At 40.7% G+C, this 18,633-nt stretch overlaps 1 protein-coding gene and 1 long non-coding RNA gene across 3 annotated transcripts in view; one reads left to right on the forward strand and one right to left on the reverse strand.

The window, feature by feature from the left end:
* LOC112988312 (uncharacterized) overlaps positions 1–18,633 on the reverse strand; it is a 171,457-nt gene that overhangs the window by 108,418 nt on the left and 44,406 nt on the right. The window lies entirely within an intron of this gene.
* Positions 11,560–14,998, forward strand: CXCR4 (C-X-C motif chemokine receptor 4). Its single transcript, XM_026123493.2, has 2 exons — positions 11,560–11,699; positions 13,395–14,998. The coding sequence occupies exons 1-2, from the start codon at positions 11,664–11,666 to the stop codon at positions 14,454–14,456; spliced, it is 1,098 nt and encodes a 365-aa protein (XP_025979278.1). The 5' UTR covers positions 11,560–11,663; the 3' UTR covers positions 14,457–14,998.

An 18,633-nucleotide genomic window follows, 5' to 3' on the forward strand; every position in this document is an offset into this window, starting at 1 on the left:
CATGTGGTAAGGAAGTAAATGGGGTAAATGCTACATGTTGCCCACTGTTGCTAGGAAAAAGAGAGCCCCCTCATGCACATTTCACAGGTAAAAGGCCAGAGAGAGAGAGTGTGTGTGTGTGTGTGTGCGCACGCGCGCGTGCGTGCGTATGCAAGAAACCAGAGGAATAATAAGCAAAGATTTCTTGTTTAATAGTAATAGAAGGAAAATTGTTATATGAGATAAGATTATATCAAAAATGTCTTAATAATAACATATTGGACAAACGGGTAAAGATTTAACAGCTAGAAACAGCTAGATCCTATTTAACAGCTAGAGACAGAAATTATAATGTGATCCATATTTGACTTCTCCTCATTTTTTTCTACTTGCACTAGGAATAAAACAGATTTTCCTCTCTTAAGAGCCACAGTCTCACATTTTCACAAGCAATATATTCTTTTCTTTTTAGAGCAGACACAAATGCACCAACATGTATTATTAAACAACTTTGGACGTGTCTGTTAGTATTTATAACACTTCTCATAGAAATGAAGTCCAGCATCTTCTCTGCTTTCCCTTGTCTTTCTTCCTTGGATGACAGAGAAGTCCCTGTGAAACTGGTACTATCCCTGTCCTAATTGAGCAACAACAAATTTCCCCTAAGGTCCCCATTTCTCTCTGCATTCTCATTTATCATTCAGCTCAGACTTCAACAATTCAAAACAGACCTGCTCCTTTACTGAGAAATCTTCACCTCTTCCTACCCATCAGGATGAGGTTGCTCTTCTATGGGTTTTGTAGCAACCGAAAATTAAAAAAAAAAGACTATCGACTTCATCTGTCACCATCTTTTCCTGCCTCTGCCCCTCAATGTCCCTACTGTCTCCCTTCTTATCTATTTGCTCCTTCTGAACTTACTGTTCATTTTTCCTTCTTTGCTACCCCTTGCTCTCTTCACTGTTTAACCTTCCTTACCCCAGTGCAGCCCTCAGTCCACACAAAACCCTGTTAGTTTCAAGCTGGGTTTACCAAGCAGAACAATGTCAGGATCCAGGCTTTGCTCAGTTCCATGCTCCCTTCACGCTGCACTGTATAACTTTTCTGAATAGCCAGATACATGAGTCCAACTGGCTCCTAGGGAGAGCCCACATGTGTTACTAGCACCTGCAATTAAATAATGAAGCTGATATTCATCTCTCTTATATCTCATGTATGATATTTTCTCATTGACAAGCTATTCTTGGATCATTGTACATAGGATTTTATTACATTATTATATGTACAAGCATTGTATATATAGTTTATCTTTTTTTTATATTCTCTGTTTCCCTTTTATACCTTACCACTAATTTAACTGCCTTTTTAGTTTTACACTATGGACTCTGCTCACAAGCTAAAGAAAGGGATGTAATTAAACAAATTAAACAAAAATGCATAGCGTAAAAGTTATACAAATGCATAGACTGTTTGCTCATCAGTTGCAGGTTACAGTTACATTTTAATTCTCACAGACTCTGCAGCTATCAAGGGAACAGAATTTCAGATCAGAACCTAGGATAACAACTGGACCACTGAACAAGCCCAAACAATCTGCTGTAGCAGACAACAGTATCATATGCTTCATCTTATAATGCTCTTCTATTGGGAAAATGTTCCCAAAGTTTGTTCCTCTGACAGTTAAAACTTTTTCACCTTTATACAACATGTAGTCACCATGCTATTATATCCATTCATTTGTGTGTTAATACCACCTCAAGTATTTCTCTTCTATTTCAGATGTCTACTATCCTGCTCTTTTGCCCCTTTTGACATTCATTTTGTGAACTAAGCAAAAAAGGTTCTTTCAGTCTCCGCTTGCAAGAGCAGCTCTCCATTCCACACTTCACCTCAATAGTCCTTGTCTGGACCTATTCCATTTGAATTCATTTTTCTTATTAAGAAATGCAAAAAGTATTCCAGAAGACATTTTTCCAGTGCCCAGTAGGACAGCAACAGTACTCCTTCTCTCTTCTGGAATACCCTGCCTGATCTCCTTCTCAGCTGCATGGAGTTGGTGGTTCCCAGTCACCCGCAACTGACCAGTATATTCATGTTTTTCTCCCTTCTGCCATGTCTGAGGATATCCCAGTTTTTAACAGTGACACCTGATTTTGCACTGTTAGCAAATTTCAGGAGCTCGCTGCTTTTGAACCCAAGGTTAATGGAAAATACTAAATACAACTGATTCTAGCACCGAACCTTGAAGAGCTCTACTGATTACCTTCTTGCAACCTACTATTTCCCTTTCAGTGTCATTATTTTAATTTGCCCTTTATAAACTTCCTCATTCACATTAGAAATATTGTCTTAATTCCACAGACTCTAGTTTAATAAACTAAGCTATTAAACAACACAGTGGCATCGTATCAAATGCTTTACTTGTCCAGACAAGTGTAGTCTACTGCATTTCTTTTGCCTCAAAAATGAGTTAGCGAACGAAGCTGCTAATCAGTCTACAGTACTACAATATACCTTTAGTAAACTCAACTTCCCTTTTGTTGCATTTTCCATTTACATCTTCATCTTTAAATATTCTTCCCTCCAAAATGATGTTCTAAATCTTCACATGCTAGTGAGACCACTAATGCAGTAAGAGCCCATAGTATTCTTTTTAAATGCATGCTCTGCATTTACTATTCAACAGTCACATGACTTTGCCCTGATTTTGACAGATTTATTAAAGCTACCTGTTACACGACTTCTCACTTAACACGGTTCTTTCAGGCTTTGATCACACTGATCTCCTTCTGACTTAATCTCATTGTGCTTCCTGAGCTTTGCTTCCACATCCAGTACAGCAGTTTCTATTTTTATAGCGTCATCTTCATATTAGGTACCCTTGTCTTTGCCCTCTTGCTTAATACCTCTGTCCTTTTTGAATAGTGATAAAAATGCGTATTTAATTTTTTCCCTCAGCTGTTTTACACTACTGGTTCAACTAGACTTGGGTCCTTCATAGCTCTATAACCAAGCAGCACAGGAGGATTGACAGACTACTTCATGGAAAATAAACTATTCCACATTTCACTAAAACAAATTCACACATCTTTCTAAGAGTGACTCTTAAGATCCTTGTTAAAAACACAGATTAAGTATTTTCTAATCCTTAAGTGCATTTTGACCAAATCACAGGTACTGAAAAGTCTCTTTCCAAGTTCAGCAAAATGCTAAATGTGAATCGAACACACAAACTATAGATGCTATAGTAAAGCGGTTTCTTAGTTTGGTTTCAGTTTTAAACCACACAACAGTCAATCCTTCCCAAGAGACTTTATTTTGGTGGAATAATTGTTATCAGGCAACTTTGCTTTAACATTTTCTTTGCTTAGAAAAGAAGAGGGAATAAAAAACACAGCTTTCAAACCACAGAGCAACCGTTGAAAACTTAAAACCACAATACCAAGAACAGAATGAGCCTATGATTACCTAACACAAAATGCAGTTTAAACTGGGCACCGTACCAAGTTTTTCACAGAAACCCAAGGGGGAAAAGGAGTCAAAGTACCCATGGTTACAGTGACCCTTGCCTGGCACCTGAAGAGATCTTTCTAGAAAAAGACAGGTAGAAACATTTATCAGGGTCCTCAGAAGTAGCAAGGCTTCTTCCTGTTTTTATAAGTTAAAAAAAAAAAAAAAGATAAAATAGCACTTTGTACAGACTGTCCTGAACACAGACTGTAACCTAGCAATATTTTTAGAATTCCTCTCTTGTATGTTTTTCATAATTTCACTCAGTACTGAAAAATAACCTCAGAAATAAAGACTTGCCTATTTAAAATAATGGCAAATTCCTAGAATAACAAATTAATTGATGAAATGACTATTCCAAGACTGAACTCATGAATGACGGAGCAGGATCTTAGGCTGCAATTCTTTTTCTTAATGGAAAAAGTTTGAAGAGAGCCGCCTCTGCCTCGTCCTGGAGCTCCCGCGCCGCCCGCGGCTCTGCTCAGCTGCGCCTCGGGGGGCAGCGGCGTAGCTAAACACAGCCCACGGTTGGCTTCGGCGGCATTTTTTCTGACTTCTCCACTGAAACTTATTCACCTGTTCTCTGTTTATATGCGCGTTTGAGGAAGATTTTTTTTTTTAACTGTGCCAATATACTTACACATAGCAAAGCATGAACGACCATGCACACACGGAAAAATACTCGTGATAAATATTTTTCTAGATGCCTCTTCTACGTGTTCAACAATTCGGTGAGACAGTAAGAACAGAGTTGAAAAGAGCATTCTGGCGATAAGTTCTTCTCTCCCTGGCAGGAGAGACTATGACGTTTGTACTGGCTTCATCCCAGCCATTATGGAATTATATGGATGATGCCTGCTTCAGCACACGTTGCCCAGACAAACTTGCCTCCTCCTCTTTTTTTGAATCAGTTGAAGCAACAGGCTTAAAGTTTAGCAAACTCAGTTGTAAGAGATTAGCTTTTTCTATCATGTGGCTGGAGCACTCTTGATGTGGCAAGACGTACCTGAAAACTGTATTTACTTCCTCTTTAAATCAAAAAAATACAGGTTCGACACCCCAATCCATTTCTCCAGGCAGTTCTCCTGCTTTTGTAGTGGTTGGTCACCTAATGACTGAGAAGTCATACCCGTGACCTTGGTGATTATTTACAAAGAGTAGTCCCCTAATCCTAGCTGTGAAATTTTCAAAACAGTATTTACATCGGGGTCAAAAACCTCCCACTACAATTGCACAAATTTTGCTTTCTGCAAAGAGCAACACAACACAGCATAACCCGTCAGCTCTAAGTAACAGTAGTGCACAAGTATCATGCTCAGTTCTTGGTTAATTAATGAATAGAAAAAAAGAACGTAGCTGCCATAAATACTTCTGCATCTCTGTATCAAGATCCTTGTATTTGGTTATAAATAATTGGATATGGCACTACATGTGTATTTACTCACTGTATTTAAGCAAGTACCGCGTATAGAGGGTCCTTGAGTTTTCAGCACTGAAAATCTGGCAACATTTAAAGGAGACTTTTTTGTTGTTTTACAAATATTAAGTCATGTTTTCAACAGACATAATACTGATGAACAGTTACTGAGTAAAGGGTACAGATTTTACTACCTATGGAGGAAAAACTGACTCAAAAATGTAAATCGGGCCTTAGGCCTGCACCTCCCGCAAGAAGAAAAGGCCATACTTGGCTTCCAGCAGTACAAAAATGTTTGTATTTCTACAATGATTTGGGGGGAAAACTGTGGGAGGACAGATCCAAAAGAAAGAAACACTGGAAACACATTGCTGAATTTGGTTGAGCCCCCTGTACTAGCTGAACAACAGATTTAGTCACCAACTTTGAGAGGAAGCAGAGGCAGGAGCAATCCCTGGCATTTACATTCAAGAATAAGTATCCAAACTGAGGTTCAGCACCCGTACACACAGACTTTCCTTCAAGATTGCTGGAACAAAACTAAATCGTTTGTGAGCTTCAGACTGCTGAACTGAGCTAAACAGGAAGAGTTTTTATTCCTAACTCTGCTTTCAGTGCCTCTTTTCAGACACAAAACAAGTGGGAAAATGAGCTAAATAAATTATTCCAGACAGTTCAGAACATGTGAAAAATGCATGCAAAGAAAGGGATTAAAAGAAATGTGTGAAAATTATAAAGAAAACATGGCATATGCTAGTATACTTTGCTATACGACAAGCCCAGGATTTCAGAGACGCTGTTTCAACCAAAGATTGATCAAAAACTGTCAGGCTGAAACGTAACATTAAAATGCTATTTCCATTGTATACAGCAAATGGGAATGTATGCAAACCTAAGTGGATGTATTTTGATTCAGGTAACTCAGAGCACTGCTAGTAGTAGAGGCATGAGGACATGGTCTGATGGACCTACTTCGAGTCACAGAATAATCCAGGTTGGAAAGGACCTCTGGATTTCAAGCTCTGTCAGGTCACTCAGGGCCCCGTCCAGTCTGTCAGTCTCCAAGCAGCTGTGTTCCGCTTACACCAGTAGGAGAAGCGACGCACAGTCCCAGGTATAACTGTATTTTAGAGCCTAAAAAACTGCGTACTAGGAAATCCTGATATTATGCTACTACATACATGTAAATGTGAATACAATGAACTATGGTTTCTAACTATATCCACATGCTTTGAAAACAGGGATTTAGCATGCTTTTAGTATGGGTCCACACAGGCATATACTGCCCTTACTAATCCAAACAAAACTGCAAATAAGTTTCTAATGGAAATCTGCAGCATAAAAGAACATTGTAAGAAACACATCTCTTAGCTAAACAGAAATACATCTGAACGCTCAGAAAGCCAAAATACTACCTGGCTATCGTAAAGAAATTAGTTATGGCACAGTTAGGCAGGTTTTACTTTGTTTTCGTAATTCTGATCTGACCACAATTCTGAAAAAAACTTTAACGTGTCTCCTGAAGTGTTCTGCTATATAATCATCAAAGATAAACCCTTCAGCTTCAATGATATGCAAATGAAGACATGTTTGTTAAAAGGATTAACAAAGTTGTTCAAAGCATCTTTTTAGAGTCAGTCTAGTCTGCTTCCAAACAAACAATAAACTATCCACATGCAGTGAGATTTTCTAACCCATAAACATCACCAAATGGAGGAAGAAGATCAGAACCTTAATGAGTTTGGTCTCCTTTGAATTTTAGCTGATCAGTGTCACCAATAATTTCAACAGGCTCTAAAATAAGCACTTTCTATCTTCAAAGTGCCTTCCAAACATCAACCAATTAATCCCTACAACTCTCCTCTGAGGTAGGTAAGTAGGTATTGTTATCCCCATTTTACAGTCGGATGAACACAGTCAGAAGGGTTAAGTGATTTGCCGGAGGCCACAGATGGAGGTGGGATTAAAACACAAGAGTGACTATGATTCCTTTTAGAGGACAGCACTTTTTTTTTTCTGCTGAGATTTTTCTGTTCTGACATTAGACATCTTGGCCTTGTAGCAATACTGGAAGGAAACAGAATAAATTCTGCCTTGTTAAAAGCAGGAAGCCATAAAGGAATCTGTCTTTTATGCCAGTGTACATCACACCTTTTTTGCCTTATATGATGTAAGGCTTTTACTTTAATTTTGTTCTAATACTCAAGTATCACTCCTCCCATGCAAGGACTTCTTCCTGCAGTAATGTAATATGCTACCAATCGACAGATCTGTCCTGCTCTTTTGCAGATTTTATTTTGCCTTTTTGCTTCCAAATCAGTAAGCCTTGGGGATACATTGCCCATAAAACAGGAGCACGCTGCCCTTCCAGGATCAGAGCAGCAGTGAGCTGCCTGGCTCCACGGCGGCACAGGCAGGAGTACTTGAAGAAATGGAGACATGGAGCTTTGAGAACCAAGAGCAGAGAAAGCCATTAACTGAAATCCAACTCCGATGAACTGTTTGCCACTATTCTAACAGGCCTAAGATTGATACCTTTCCCACTTCAGCAGAAGGATCAGATGGAAAAAACAGTGTATATCCTGTTCCTCAATATGTATACAACTTAAGGCCACTTGAAGACCCATTTGTCATGAAGTCAGTCCAGTGTATAGTAATCATTTGAGTTTCATAAGGAAACCACCATCCTTTTCATCTAGTGGCCAGCTAGTCCACAGCACCAGTTCCCTAGGGAATTTTTGAGACTAAAACAATCCACTACTCAAAGCTAATGTCTCGTGAATCCTGAGTACATTTTCTGTTATTCTTTCAAAAGATACTTCCCCTTTCTATCTCAAAGCTCACTTTCAGAAGCCTTCCAACACAGGAGTTGCTATGTACAGGGAAAAACAGTGAATATTTGAAAATTAACCACTCCCTACTAAATAGTACAGTACTTTCAGCCAGATTGCTAGTTACGTGTTTTTAAGACAGTTATCCATCCATCTTAAAAGGATAGCACCAGTAATGTTACAAAATAAGGAATAGTTTATTTATATATCATGGTAATTATTACACTTTGGTGGCATTTAAATATTACATAAATCAGACATCGTATCTCCTTTAGCTGTCACCCATAGACAATGGTGCCATCAACATTTTATTAGCTGGAAGTTTGCTTTGTTAAAGACACACATGAAGCCTTCAAACCAAATAAGTAATTTAAAATAGATAGATAAAATGCAATTTGTTTTCTACTTCTGTGGACACCGAATCTATAGGCTAATTTTCCCTAGAAAGGGAAAATACTTACGCCAGAAAGGTATATTAGAGACAGTTTTGCTCTTGCATGACCAGCACTTATGTCTCTTTTTAGAAGATGAAAAATAGGTTAATAATTCACAACCTGAGGACTTGTATTGTTAGCATAACAGTGTAAGAACACACAGGATTTTGTATCTCAGAATGCACATTTTCAGAAACAAAAATATGTATCACATGGGTTAGGAAGGGCCCGGTTTTCACAGCAATTTTGTCACCAGAAAAACATGTAATGCAAAACATAAACTTGAAAATTGCTATTTGCTAGCTCTATCTTAAGAAGATTTGTAGCTAACTCTCTGAATTACATGCTCTGCAGAAACAGCCCCCTTCTTTTATCACTTTGGAAATCATTAACTTGCACTCTACAGGCCTTTGTGCAACAAAGGAAGTTTTCACATGAGCTTTCTGCTAGGAGAGACAAAAGGGATTGTAGATACAAAATAGCAGTGTGAATGGTAGTTTTAGAGGGACTTCAGCCAAACACATTTCAGTGACATCTCATCAGGCAGAGGACCAGTCCCTGAATTTCCCTCAACTCAGCACCACCATGCTTCAGGGCCAATCCACGGTATTAGATTATTCCTCAAATCCAAATTTCTTATGCCACCTATGAATACAAATAACTGTTTGAGTCACTGCCCCCTACCCTATTAATTAACAAAATCAACTGCCACATAATACTCCTTGCTATTACAGGTTTCTTTGTACCGTAAAATGGAGGTGTGATGGTAACACTTGCCTGCTTGTGCTGTAATTATACCTCCAGTTCTGTGTCGATACCCGACACATCAATGCACTCTAGGCTGTCCACCCCAGCAAACGGCCAACCAGTCTTCAGATTTGTCAAGCAGCTCTAGACTGTTGGCCACAACTCATCTGCATTACAGTCATATTTTAATGTCCTGCACCACACAGAGAGAGAAGGAGCAGTGCTTAACCTTCGATGCCCTGCCCAGACCAGAATACATTCCCCATAAAAGACACATCTGCCACCCATATGAATTTCTGGCAAAGTAGGATCTATTTTTTCCAAAAGTTCATCTCCTCTGCATGCAGCCACATGTACTGATCAGTTCTTTAATGTCCATTCAACATGAATATTTCTGAAAAACTGGTACATATTTTTGCAAGTTCAGGAGACTGTCAAGCCTCTCAGAAAGTACACCTTTGTTGAAAACTGCACAGCAATTCCCAGTACCATCAGCTTGGCATCTTCCATATGTGAAAAGGTGAAAGATGATTATACAAAAGTTATCTTACTGATCTCTATATAAAAATCCCTCGTCTCATTTTACTGCCCATCTGTCTGCCTGGTCGTCTAACCTTGGGCTGCAAATTACTTTGGGCATGTATTTTCCCTTCTTTATGTCTAGAAAGTAGTGAACAGATCACAAGTTCTATAGAAAATAGGGAATGCATAGCAATAATTACAATTTTGTCACATTTGTTTTTAAAGAAGTTCAACTGAGCAGAATCATGGTAACATAAGCTTATGACCAGTACCTTAAAATGGGGACTCAGTAGAGTACTCTTTATTTCTATATATTTTTAACATGGTATCCCTCCCAAATTTTCAAGATATAAACTCAAAGTAGCTAATGAACTTTCTAAAGACTGTTAATTAATTCCTGAATTCTAATCAATTAAAATTTGCCTTTGAAGCAACTTATATGTGCTGTTACAGGCTTTCTAACAATATATGAGTAAGACTACTGAAGTGCCTAATGACATTCTAGGCATCTACCCTATACACCAGTATTTTTAAACAAAAAAAAAGATAAGCCATGTTATTAATCATAACCAAACTCACACTCACTGTAGTTAGTCAATGAGGACCATGATTTATATCGTCTACATTTCTTCTCTGATGCAAAATATAAAGAAGTTCTAGAGCTATTAGGGGAGCAGTAAGAGAGTGACTCTTGTCAACTACCTAGATATAATCTTTACATCTAAAAATGGTAGGTAACTCAGAGAATGTAGAGTGAACTTTGCTGGCAACAGGGGCATTTAAGAACAAAATTTTTGACAGACTTCATCCCTTGAGGCTGCCAGGGTAATCTGAGCATACTGTTATTAAATAAAGAATGCCCTTTTCCCTTCTTGTTTGCAGTCCAAATTCCAACTGTAAAGAATAAATCCATATAACTGAATCAATTATCCCCAAATATAATTATTCACTACGGTATGAGCTGTGAAACCATGGGAAAAGCTATTCTAACAAAAACCAGTGAAAGCTTTTCTGCAAATTAGTTTATCTGCACGAACATGGAGAATACTGAGCCCCTCCAGAGATAATTGTACAGGAAGTTCATGATTCTTTTTTATTCTCTCTTTATATCAGGTTTGGTTTTCCCTTGCAAACCTATCTTACAATTGCTATTTTTATCCTATGCTCACAATTTTAGGACTTTTTTTTAAAGAATATCCTACTCCTGGAATCAGGTCATTACTAAAAATGTTCACCCTTTACATTTCAAAAAGTAATTTCCCAAACTTGAGATTAAGGAGAAAGATAAGCAGCAACCCTAATGTTAGTGGGCAAATAAAGAACTCAATGTTTATTATTCTTAGAGCTCATGGCAGTCCACTCCATCAATCCAGTCCACAACTATGAGACGTTGAGCATGCCAAGCCATGGTTTTTAATAAAGTTGGCAGCACCATTATTTTGCCAATGTTTTATTTTCTGCCTGTTTTCTGTTGTTTTCCTAACACTTACACTTCTCATGACGTTCCAAAGCTCTCTGGAGCAATCAACCATCATCCCATCTCACACAAGCTCACGAAGCACCTGCAGCTCCTCATCCAAAACCACAGCCACCAGAGGAGTTCGGTGGGCTACCTGCAACCCCCTCTCCTTGCAGACCATGAGAGGTCTGCTGAACCCCTCATCTCCACGAGGATCATCACCTTACTCCCCGCATCTCCAGTACGCCCCCTCCTCAGCGGGGATGAGCTACAGCTATGGGGACTGAGCGGAGTGTATTTTGGAGGGTACGCAAGGCCTCTCCTCCACCTCCTCCATCATGGTTGCTGGACCATGCAGCCAAGTGACCGCACTGCAAAGCTTGCCTGCGGTACCCACCGCACCGCAGGGCCCGGCAGTGCAGTCCAGAGAGGCTTCCCGAGGGTTTCCCAGCGGCCTGGAGAAGCGCATTAGCAGGAGGGTGGTAAATGCCCCCGCGAAGCCGCTGCGGGCACTCGGGGCTCCCGCGGCTCCCGCGGCCCGGGGCCGCAGACAAAGAGCGGGCCGAGGCGGCGGCCCGGAGCCCGGCGGCCGGGCGGCACCCGCCGGGGAGGAGCCAGGCGGGCTGCCCCGGGGGCGGGGGGCAGCAGGGGAACTTATAAGAGCGGCGTCCCGCCACCAGGGCCGGGCGTGCGCTTGGTGCAGCTACGAGCCAGGGCGCTGGGGGAGGCGCGGCGGCAGCAGCTCGGCAGCGCGGGACCGTTAGATGGCTCAGAGCATGGACAGCCTGGACAGCCTGGATGTAAGTGCCGCCGCGAGCAGCCGCGCTGCCTGCCGCCCTCGCTGCCCGCCGCCGCGGCCCATGTGCGCGCTGTTTGCAAACAAACGGGCCCCGGGCGGCACGGCGCGCAGCGGCGGGCGGGGGGCGCCGCCGGGGGCCCGAGCCGCGGGCAGGGGGCCGCCGCGCCCCGGCCCGGGCGCTGCCCCGCTGCTGCCCAACGCGCCTAAGTGCCGGCGGTCCGCAGGGCGCAACAGGGCAGCGTTTGGCCCCGGCCTCTTGCTGCTGCCCCGTCCCGCTGCAGCGACCCAGACGTTGCTGCAGCTGCACTCGCTGCCGGATCGCAGCGCCTTTCCCCCGGCTTTGCGGCTTTGCCCTCGGCTGCAGTGACACGCGGTGTCTCTGGGCTTGAATACCCCAGCCAGAGCCAGGGGAGTGACGGGCGGGGGGCGGGCGAGGGGATCTGCGGTGACCGGAGTGCAGGGAGCGGCTGTAGCCCGCGCCCCCGCAGCCGCCGCGCCGCCCCGCGCACCGTGGGGCCGCGGCCGGGGAGCGGCGGGAGCCGGCGCCGCCGCCCCGCCGAGCCGAAACGCGGCGGTGTCCGACCTCCCGCGGCTGCGGCTGCTGCCACAGGGTTTTGAGACGAGTTATCACCCAAGCTGAGCTCTCTGGGAAGCCCCGGCCTCTGTCAGCAGTTCGCAGAAAGCCCGTAGAGCCGGGGCATGTGAGCGCGCGTAAACTGCGCCGGGATCCGCTGGGCGCATCCTGCGCGGAGGTTATGGGTTCATGATGCAAAAGCCATGAAAACTAAAATCTCAGAACCTGAGGAATCGTACGTAGCCAGGTGGCAGTCGTCAGCCTGCACCGCTTTTGAGCGCGGTGCCCAAAACCGTTGGTGGTTTCCTGATACGCTTTCATGCCCTCACCAGAATTTCGCTTCCTTTTTCCACCGCTGCACTTAGCTGAGCCGCCCGGCTAAGGCCCAGCGCCAGCACCCGGACCAGCACCGTCCCACAACCGCAAAGGGTGGGGAGCGCAGGGAGGGGAGCGTGCCTGCTCGCGATGACCCCTCTGGGCTTTGAATTCCCCTGCTTAAGGTCATCTCTTTTTTTCCTGTTCTTCAGCGGGTTTTGTGTGTGTGTGCAGCGCTGTCGATTGCTTCTCAGCAGGGAATTCTTGCTATTATCCATCCTTCATTACATCAGCCAAGGGTACCGTCTCTATTTCGCCGTGACCCCATCCCCTTAATGAGAAGGGGCTTTGGAGCAGCAGAATTGTCCAAACAGGATTTATTTATAGCTCTCCATACTTCTGTGGCAAGAACTAAATGTCATGGGCAGTATTCAGCGCAGACCAACCTACTGCTCCCAGGACTACTGGTCTCCTCCATATGCAGCATGCATCTGGTGAGAGCGCCAAGTGTCCTGAACCAACGATACGTTCCTGGGAGTAGCCATTATCATTCTCCCTCCTGTCCCCATCCTCAGTTTCAAGATCTTACTCTTTAGAGAAAGAAGAATAAAGTGCTTCTTATTAGAAAAAAAAATCCTCATTTCTTATTGTTTGTTTTATATATATTTTTTTTTGCTTGGTTTTCAAAAAGTTTGTCTATTCATGATCATGGAGACTGTTTAGGGGATTCTTAAGATATTATCATGTACCATATAGTGAGCTGTTGTAGAGGAGCTAACATCTAATAATATTTTTCTTTTTTTTTAGCTGTCTTCTGGGTTAATCATTGAATTTTCTGATAATGGCACAGATGAAATTGGTTCAGGTGACTATGGAGACTACGAAGAGCCATGCTTTCAGCATGAAAATGCTGATTTCAACCGGATCTTCTTGCCAACAATCTACTCCATCATCTTCCTGACAGGAATAATCGGCAATGGATTGGTTATTATGGTTATGGGCTACCAGAAGAAACAGAGAAGCATGACTGACAAATACAGGCTGCACCTCTCCGTGGCTGACCTCCTTTTTGTCATCACCTTGCCATTCTGGTCTGTGGATGCAGCCATAAGCTGGTACTTTGGGAATGTTCTGTGTAAGGCAGTTCATGTCATTTACACAGTCAACCTCTATAGCAGTGTCTTGATTCTGGCCTTCATAAGTTTAGATCGTTACCTGGCAATAGTCCATGCTACCAACAGCCAGCGACCAAGAAAGCTGTTAGCTGAAAAGGTGGTGTATGTAGGCGTATGGCTACCAGCTGTGCTTTTGACAGTGCCTGATATAATTTTTGCCAGTACTAGTGAAGTAGAAGGAAAGTACCTGTGTGATCGCATATACCCTCATGGAAACTGGCTGATTTCTTTCAGATTTCAGCATATCTTGGTAGGACTTGTCTTGCCGGGTCTAATAATCCTGACTTGTTACTGCATTATAATTTCTAAGCTGTCACATTCAAAAGGCCACCAGAAGCGCAAAGCCTTGAAGACAACGGTCATTCTCATCCTCGCCTTCTTTGCCTGCTGGCTGCCATATTATATTGGCATCACCATAGACACATTCCTCTTGCTAGGAGTCATCAGACATCGCTGCAGCTTGGAGACGATAGTGCATAAGTGGATCTCCATCACAGAAGCCCTAGCGTTCTTCCATTGTTGCCTGAATCCAATTCTTTATGCCTTCCTGGGTGCCAAATTCAAAACATCAGCACAAAACGCCTTGACATCAGTTAGCCGAGGATCAAGCCTCAAGATTCTTTCAAAAAGCAAACGTGGGGGACATTCTTCTGTGTCTACAGAGTCAGAGTCTTCAAGCTTCCATTCCAGCTAACACTGCCCTCTGCCATCATTTTATAAAGAGACACTTATAAAAAGTTGTGCAAGATTTCACAAAAACGAGACTGACCATAATGTACAGTTTTATTTACAGTTGGAATTTTATATTGTTTCTTTTAGCGTCTGTGAAGTTTAATTGACTTATTTATATAAAAAACTTTCGTATTGATGACAAACTGTCTAGGCAGGACCTGTGGACAAGTGATTAGTTCACAAAAGTTTTAGTGCTTGTCTGGTTGTATAGATACGTGAACTAAACACTTCTGGATTGTAGCAAGTGACTGTTAAAAGTTTAGAAAATATTTCTGTTGATTATATGTAAATGTTTTCAGTGTTGCTGTTAAAAATTCTTAAACTTTGGCTGGAGATTTTTTCCTTACAAGATGTTTGGTTTACAATAGTTTAACTCCGCTGTAGAAATGGCACTTATAACCAAAGCCTCCTCTGTTATATGCTAGGGTGTTTTTCAGTTCTCAGTAATTCATGGTTTGCAAAATTTTCTGCTCAAGGTAAATAAAAGTATATGATAAAAAGTTATTTTGAGTGGTATTTTCATTTAAATGTGTTAAATGTGTTTTTCTCTTAATGCTTTTATTTACAATTCTTAATGCACAATAATTTCTTTGAAAACAATACAGCTCTCTGATAGGAATTGGGGGAAAACAAGTTTCAGTATGTATTGATGATCCAGGGATGAGACAAACTAAAGTTGTAAGTTGACACCTGTAAGGTCTAGATTTTTTTATCTTTAGAATGACTTAAACCACCACTTTAAACAGAGAACTGTTTGAGTGCAAAAAAACCCACAAATGAAAACCAATTTATCTGAGCAAGTGCTAAGGTTCTTATAGCCTTTAGGAGTCAAACTAAGACTACTGCATGTGGCTAACCTTTATGCCATGCATTTTAAGTCAATCCTACATTTCTTCTGCCCTGCACCATTCTTCTGAATTTAGTCTCATATGCTAATAGTAGTCAAAAGTAGTTGAACCAAAACCATTATTATATTTGACATCGTGTTTGGACTATAAACAAAGATGTCGGGATGTCTCCTCTGTGGAAGGTAAGTGGGTTTTTCTCTACAGAGCTTTCCCCATCGGGTCTACATCCAGATTTTATTAAGATAATGTATGGCAACATCCAGTTGGTTGTGTGATATAATGAAGACACTCGTTACTGAACTCAAATATAAGCCAAATAACTATTTTTTAAAGGACAGTAACTACTTTTATCCCTATAGTAGTTGATTTTCCAAAAAACAACCATGTTTATTGGTAATAAGCCTAATCCAAAGGCTAAATACAGTATAATCTTGTTAACATTCTTTTTAGGAATCCAAGATGTGTAGTCAAGCAGCTTTTTAGAGAAGTTTTTTTAACTAGTTTTAACTATTTTTTTAACCAGACAGACAATACAGTATTTCCAATAATTAACACTGAAATCATATTTCTGTAAGTTAGTTACATCTTCATGTTAGAGTGATTTCAAAGTAATGAATACCCAAGAGGAAAGAGCATTGAGAATATTTGTATGTCTCTATTTAAAAACAAACAAACAAACATAACACTGTTACTGTTTTATAAATAGTTCACAGTTGCTTGGAAGCTTTCTAAAAAAGAAAAAATAAACAGAATAGCTATTAATCATATGGAACTTAAATGAAATAAACAACAGGGATATTTCAATGAAATTACTGAGGAAGTATGTGTTTTCACAAGCATGGCACAAGAATGGTTCTGTAGAAATAACAAGTGGGAACAGAATATGTCCCATTATGTTAAATATTAAATTATATATTTTATTTTATATATTTGCATAAATGAAAGACCTTTCTGTTTTCATCTCCCCTCTTTGCAGTCAGAAGACTGTACTATCTTGACTGCATCCTGCATCCTTTTCCCTTGAAATGACTATAGTAGCCACTTGATTCTGTGTTGAGCTAATTCAATATGCTGAACCAGTACAAAACTAACCTGACTAAAAAAATGAATAATTTTCCTGAAGTTTAATGAATTGAAACAGCTCAACAAGGAGTCCAATAAGTAACCAGAGCTGGTGCAAAGAGGATGACAAGAATCTACTATGGCCTGGAGCCAAGCACAGGGGAAGACAGGGAGGAAGAAGGGGGAGATCCCCCCTGTTTAGTAACAATAAACTTTTAGATTGATTCAGCTATAATGTATAACTTCACTCAGCATGACATAAATTAACAACAGAAAAAAAATGAGTTCTCAAGAAACAAAAGATCCTGCTTTCATCAAATTGTTCTTCATAAACGGAATTGAGAAATTAGGAAATATAATATGGGAGCAGAACTTCTTAAATGGTTTATTTTGGTTGTTTGTGTGTTTTCTTAATTTACTGAGGGTTTTCTTGTGAAGAATCTGTTGTTCTGAATGATTCTGATTTCCACCCCAGCCCAATCAATCATCGTGATTTAATTACACTTATAAAATACTTATTAGCTATGAACACCCTGCTGCTTATTTGCTGAGGAAATGTTTAGAGCCCCCTGCATTAGTTTAGGTTATCCCCATTACACTCCACGGTCAGCCAACCGTTGCCTCAAGGACAGAGTTAGTAGGAAAGAAGGTGCAAAACAGAATAAACCCAGCAGTCCCTGTTACTGCCAAAGACCACTGAAAGGACACTTTCAAACAAATGACAGAAAGCGTTTGTGTAGAAAATAAATTAGCAAGTAGAAAATAAATTAGCAAAATTAAAACCTAACCCATGCCCCTAAGGATGAGACCTGCATAGGTACATAAAACTGCCACTGTTCTCTGTAGAATTAGTGAAACTCTGGGCAGAAGGATGTCTTTAAAACAGACTTGCAAGATATTTGGGGTTAGGCTCCAGCAAAGAAAATGAGTCAAAAGCCATACACATTTATTTATAAATACGTATCTGTAACTATATGAATATAATACATATCTGTAGTGCTTATGGAGAAAATATTTGCAAACTGAATGAAATTGTCATGTGGAAACATAGTAAGAAATTATGAATCCAGTTCTGCTCTTTCACTTCTGTGTATATCAGGCAAATTTCACGCAAAATCATCGAGCTATTCCAAATATATGTTGATAAAAAATATGAATGTTTCTTTTTAAAACAAAGTCACGTTTAAGCTGAGTTTTTTGAAGCCCTGACTTTTTTTACATCTTTGTGGATCAAAAGTAGTTCCAATAAATGTATTTGTCACAGTGTAAACTGAGCGACAAAAGTCAATAGGCCAAAATTTGTAATTTATACATTGGATAAGTCCACATACAACAACAAGAAATTCAGTCTCTTTCCAAACCATTCCTGTGTAGTATACAGAATAATCAATTAATGACTTATTTTTCCAGACATATGCAATGCAGAGTCTCAGCAGTTTATATGATGCCATAAGACAACAGCTGTCCCTAACATTTTAAACACGCAACTCAAGATACAGAGCAGCTAACAAATGCTGTGCACAGGTTAGTACTGTTTACAAACTGGTTAAAATGCTTTTAGAGTCATTAAAAAATTACAAAAGAATTTAAAAGATTCAAAACGTTTTTACAAACACATTAAGGTACTCTTTCCACAGCATGCAGGCGCTATAAGTTGTTTGCCATGGCTGACACGTGCTAACAGTCCGGATTAAAATATGGATATTCACCTAATACTCTAATGTAAGCCTTGTAAGTGCTAGAGATTAGTCAGAAATCCTTTGGATCATGCAAGGCTAAACCAAGAACATAACATGTACATGAACTTAATTTTGCTTCATCTGAAATGCTGTTCTGGAGTAAAGTTAGAATACTTAACACAGTGGAGATAAAATTACACTATAATCCATTATTTGTATGGTATATTTTTACTGTGTTCTAATCAGACTGCACAGACTGTACATTTGAGGAGCCTGTACAAGCCTGAGTGGTAGTGAGGGTATCACAGCTAATGTATGCAGCCTACAGAAAGAGGGTACTGAGGAGGTGGAGTTTCTTGGTTTTTTCTTGGCTAGTCTTGTGACACAATCATTATATGGTGGGTTCAACTTCTATGCATAAATCAGAACAAAATCACCATGAAAATAAAAAGGAAGTAGCAGAAATAACATGTAGCCATTCATACAAATGAATGGTTTATCTTACGATGGTCGAGCTCTTGTTGGACAATGTACAAAGTGACCACCTCTA

This window comes from Dromaius novaehollandiae, chromosome 7, assembly GCF_036370855.1.
Source record: "Dromaius novaehollandiae isolate bDroNov1 chromosome 7, bDroNov1.hap1, whole genome shotgun sequence".
Classification (NCBI taxonomy): domain Eukaryota; kingdom Metazoa; phylum Chordata; class Aves; order Casuariiformes; family Dromaiidae; genus Dromaius; species Dromaius novaehollandiae.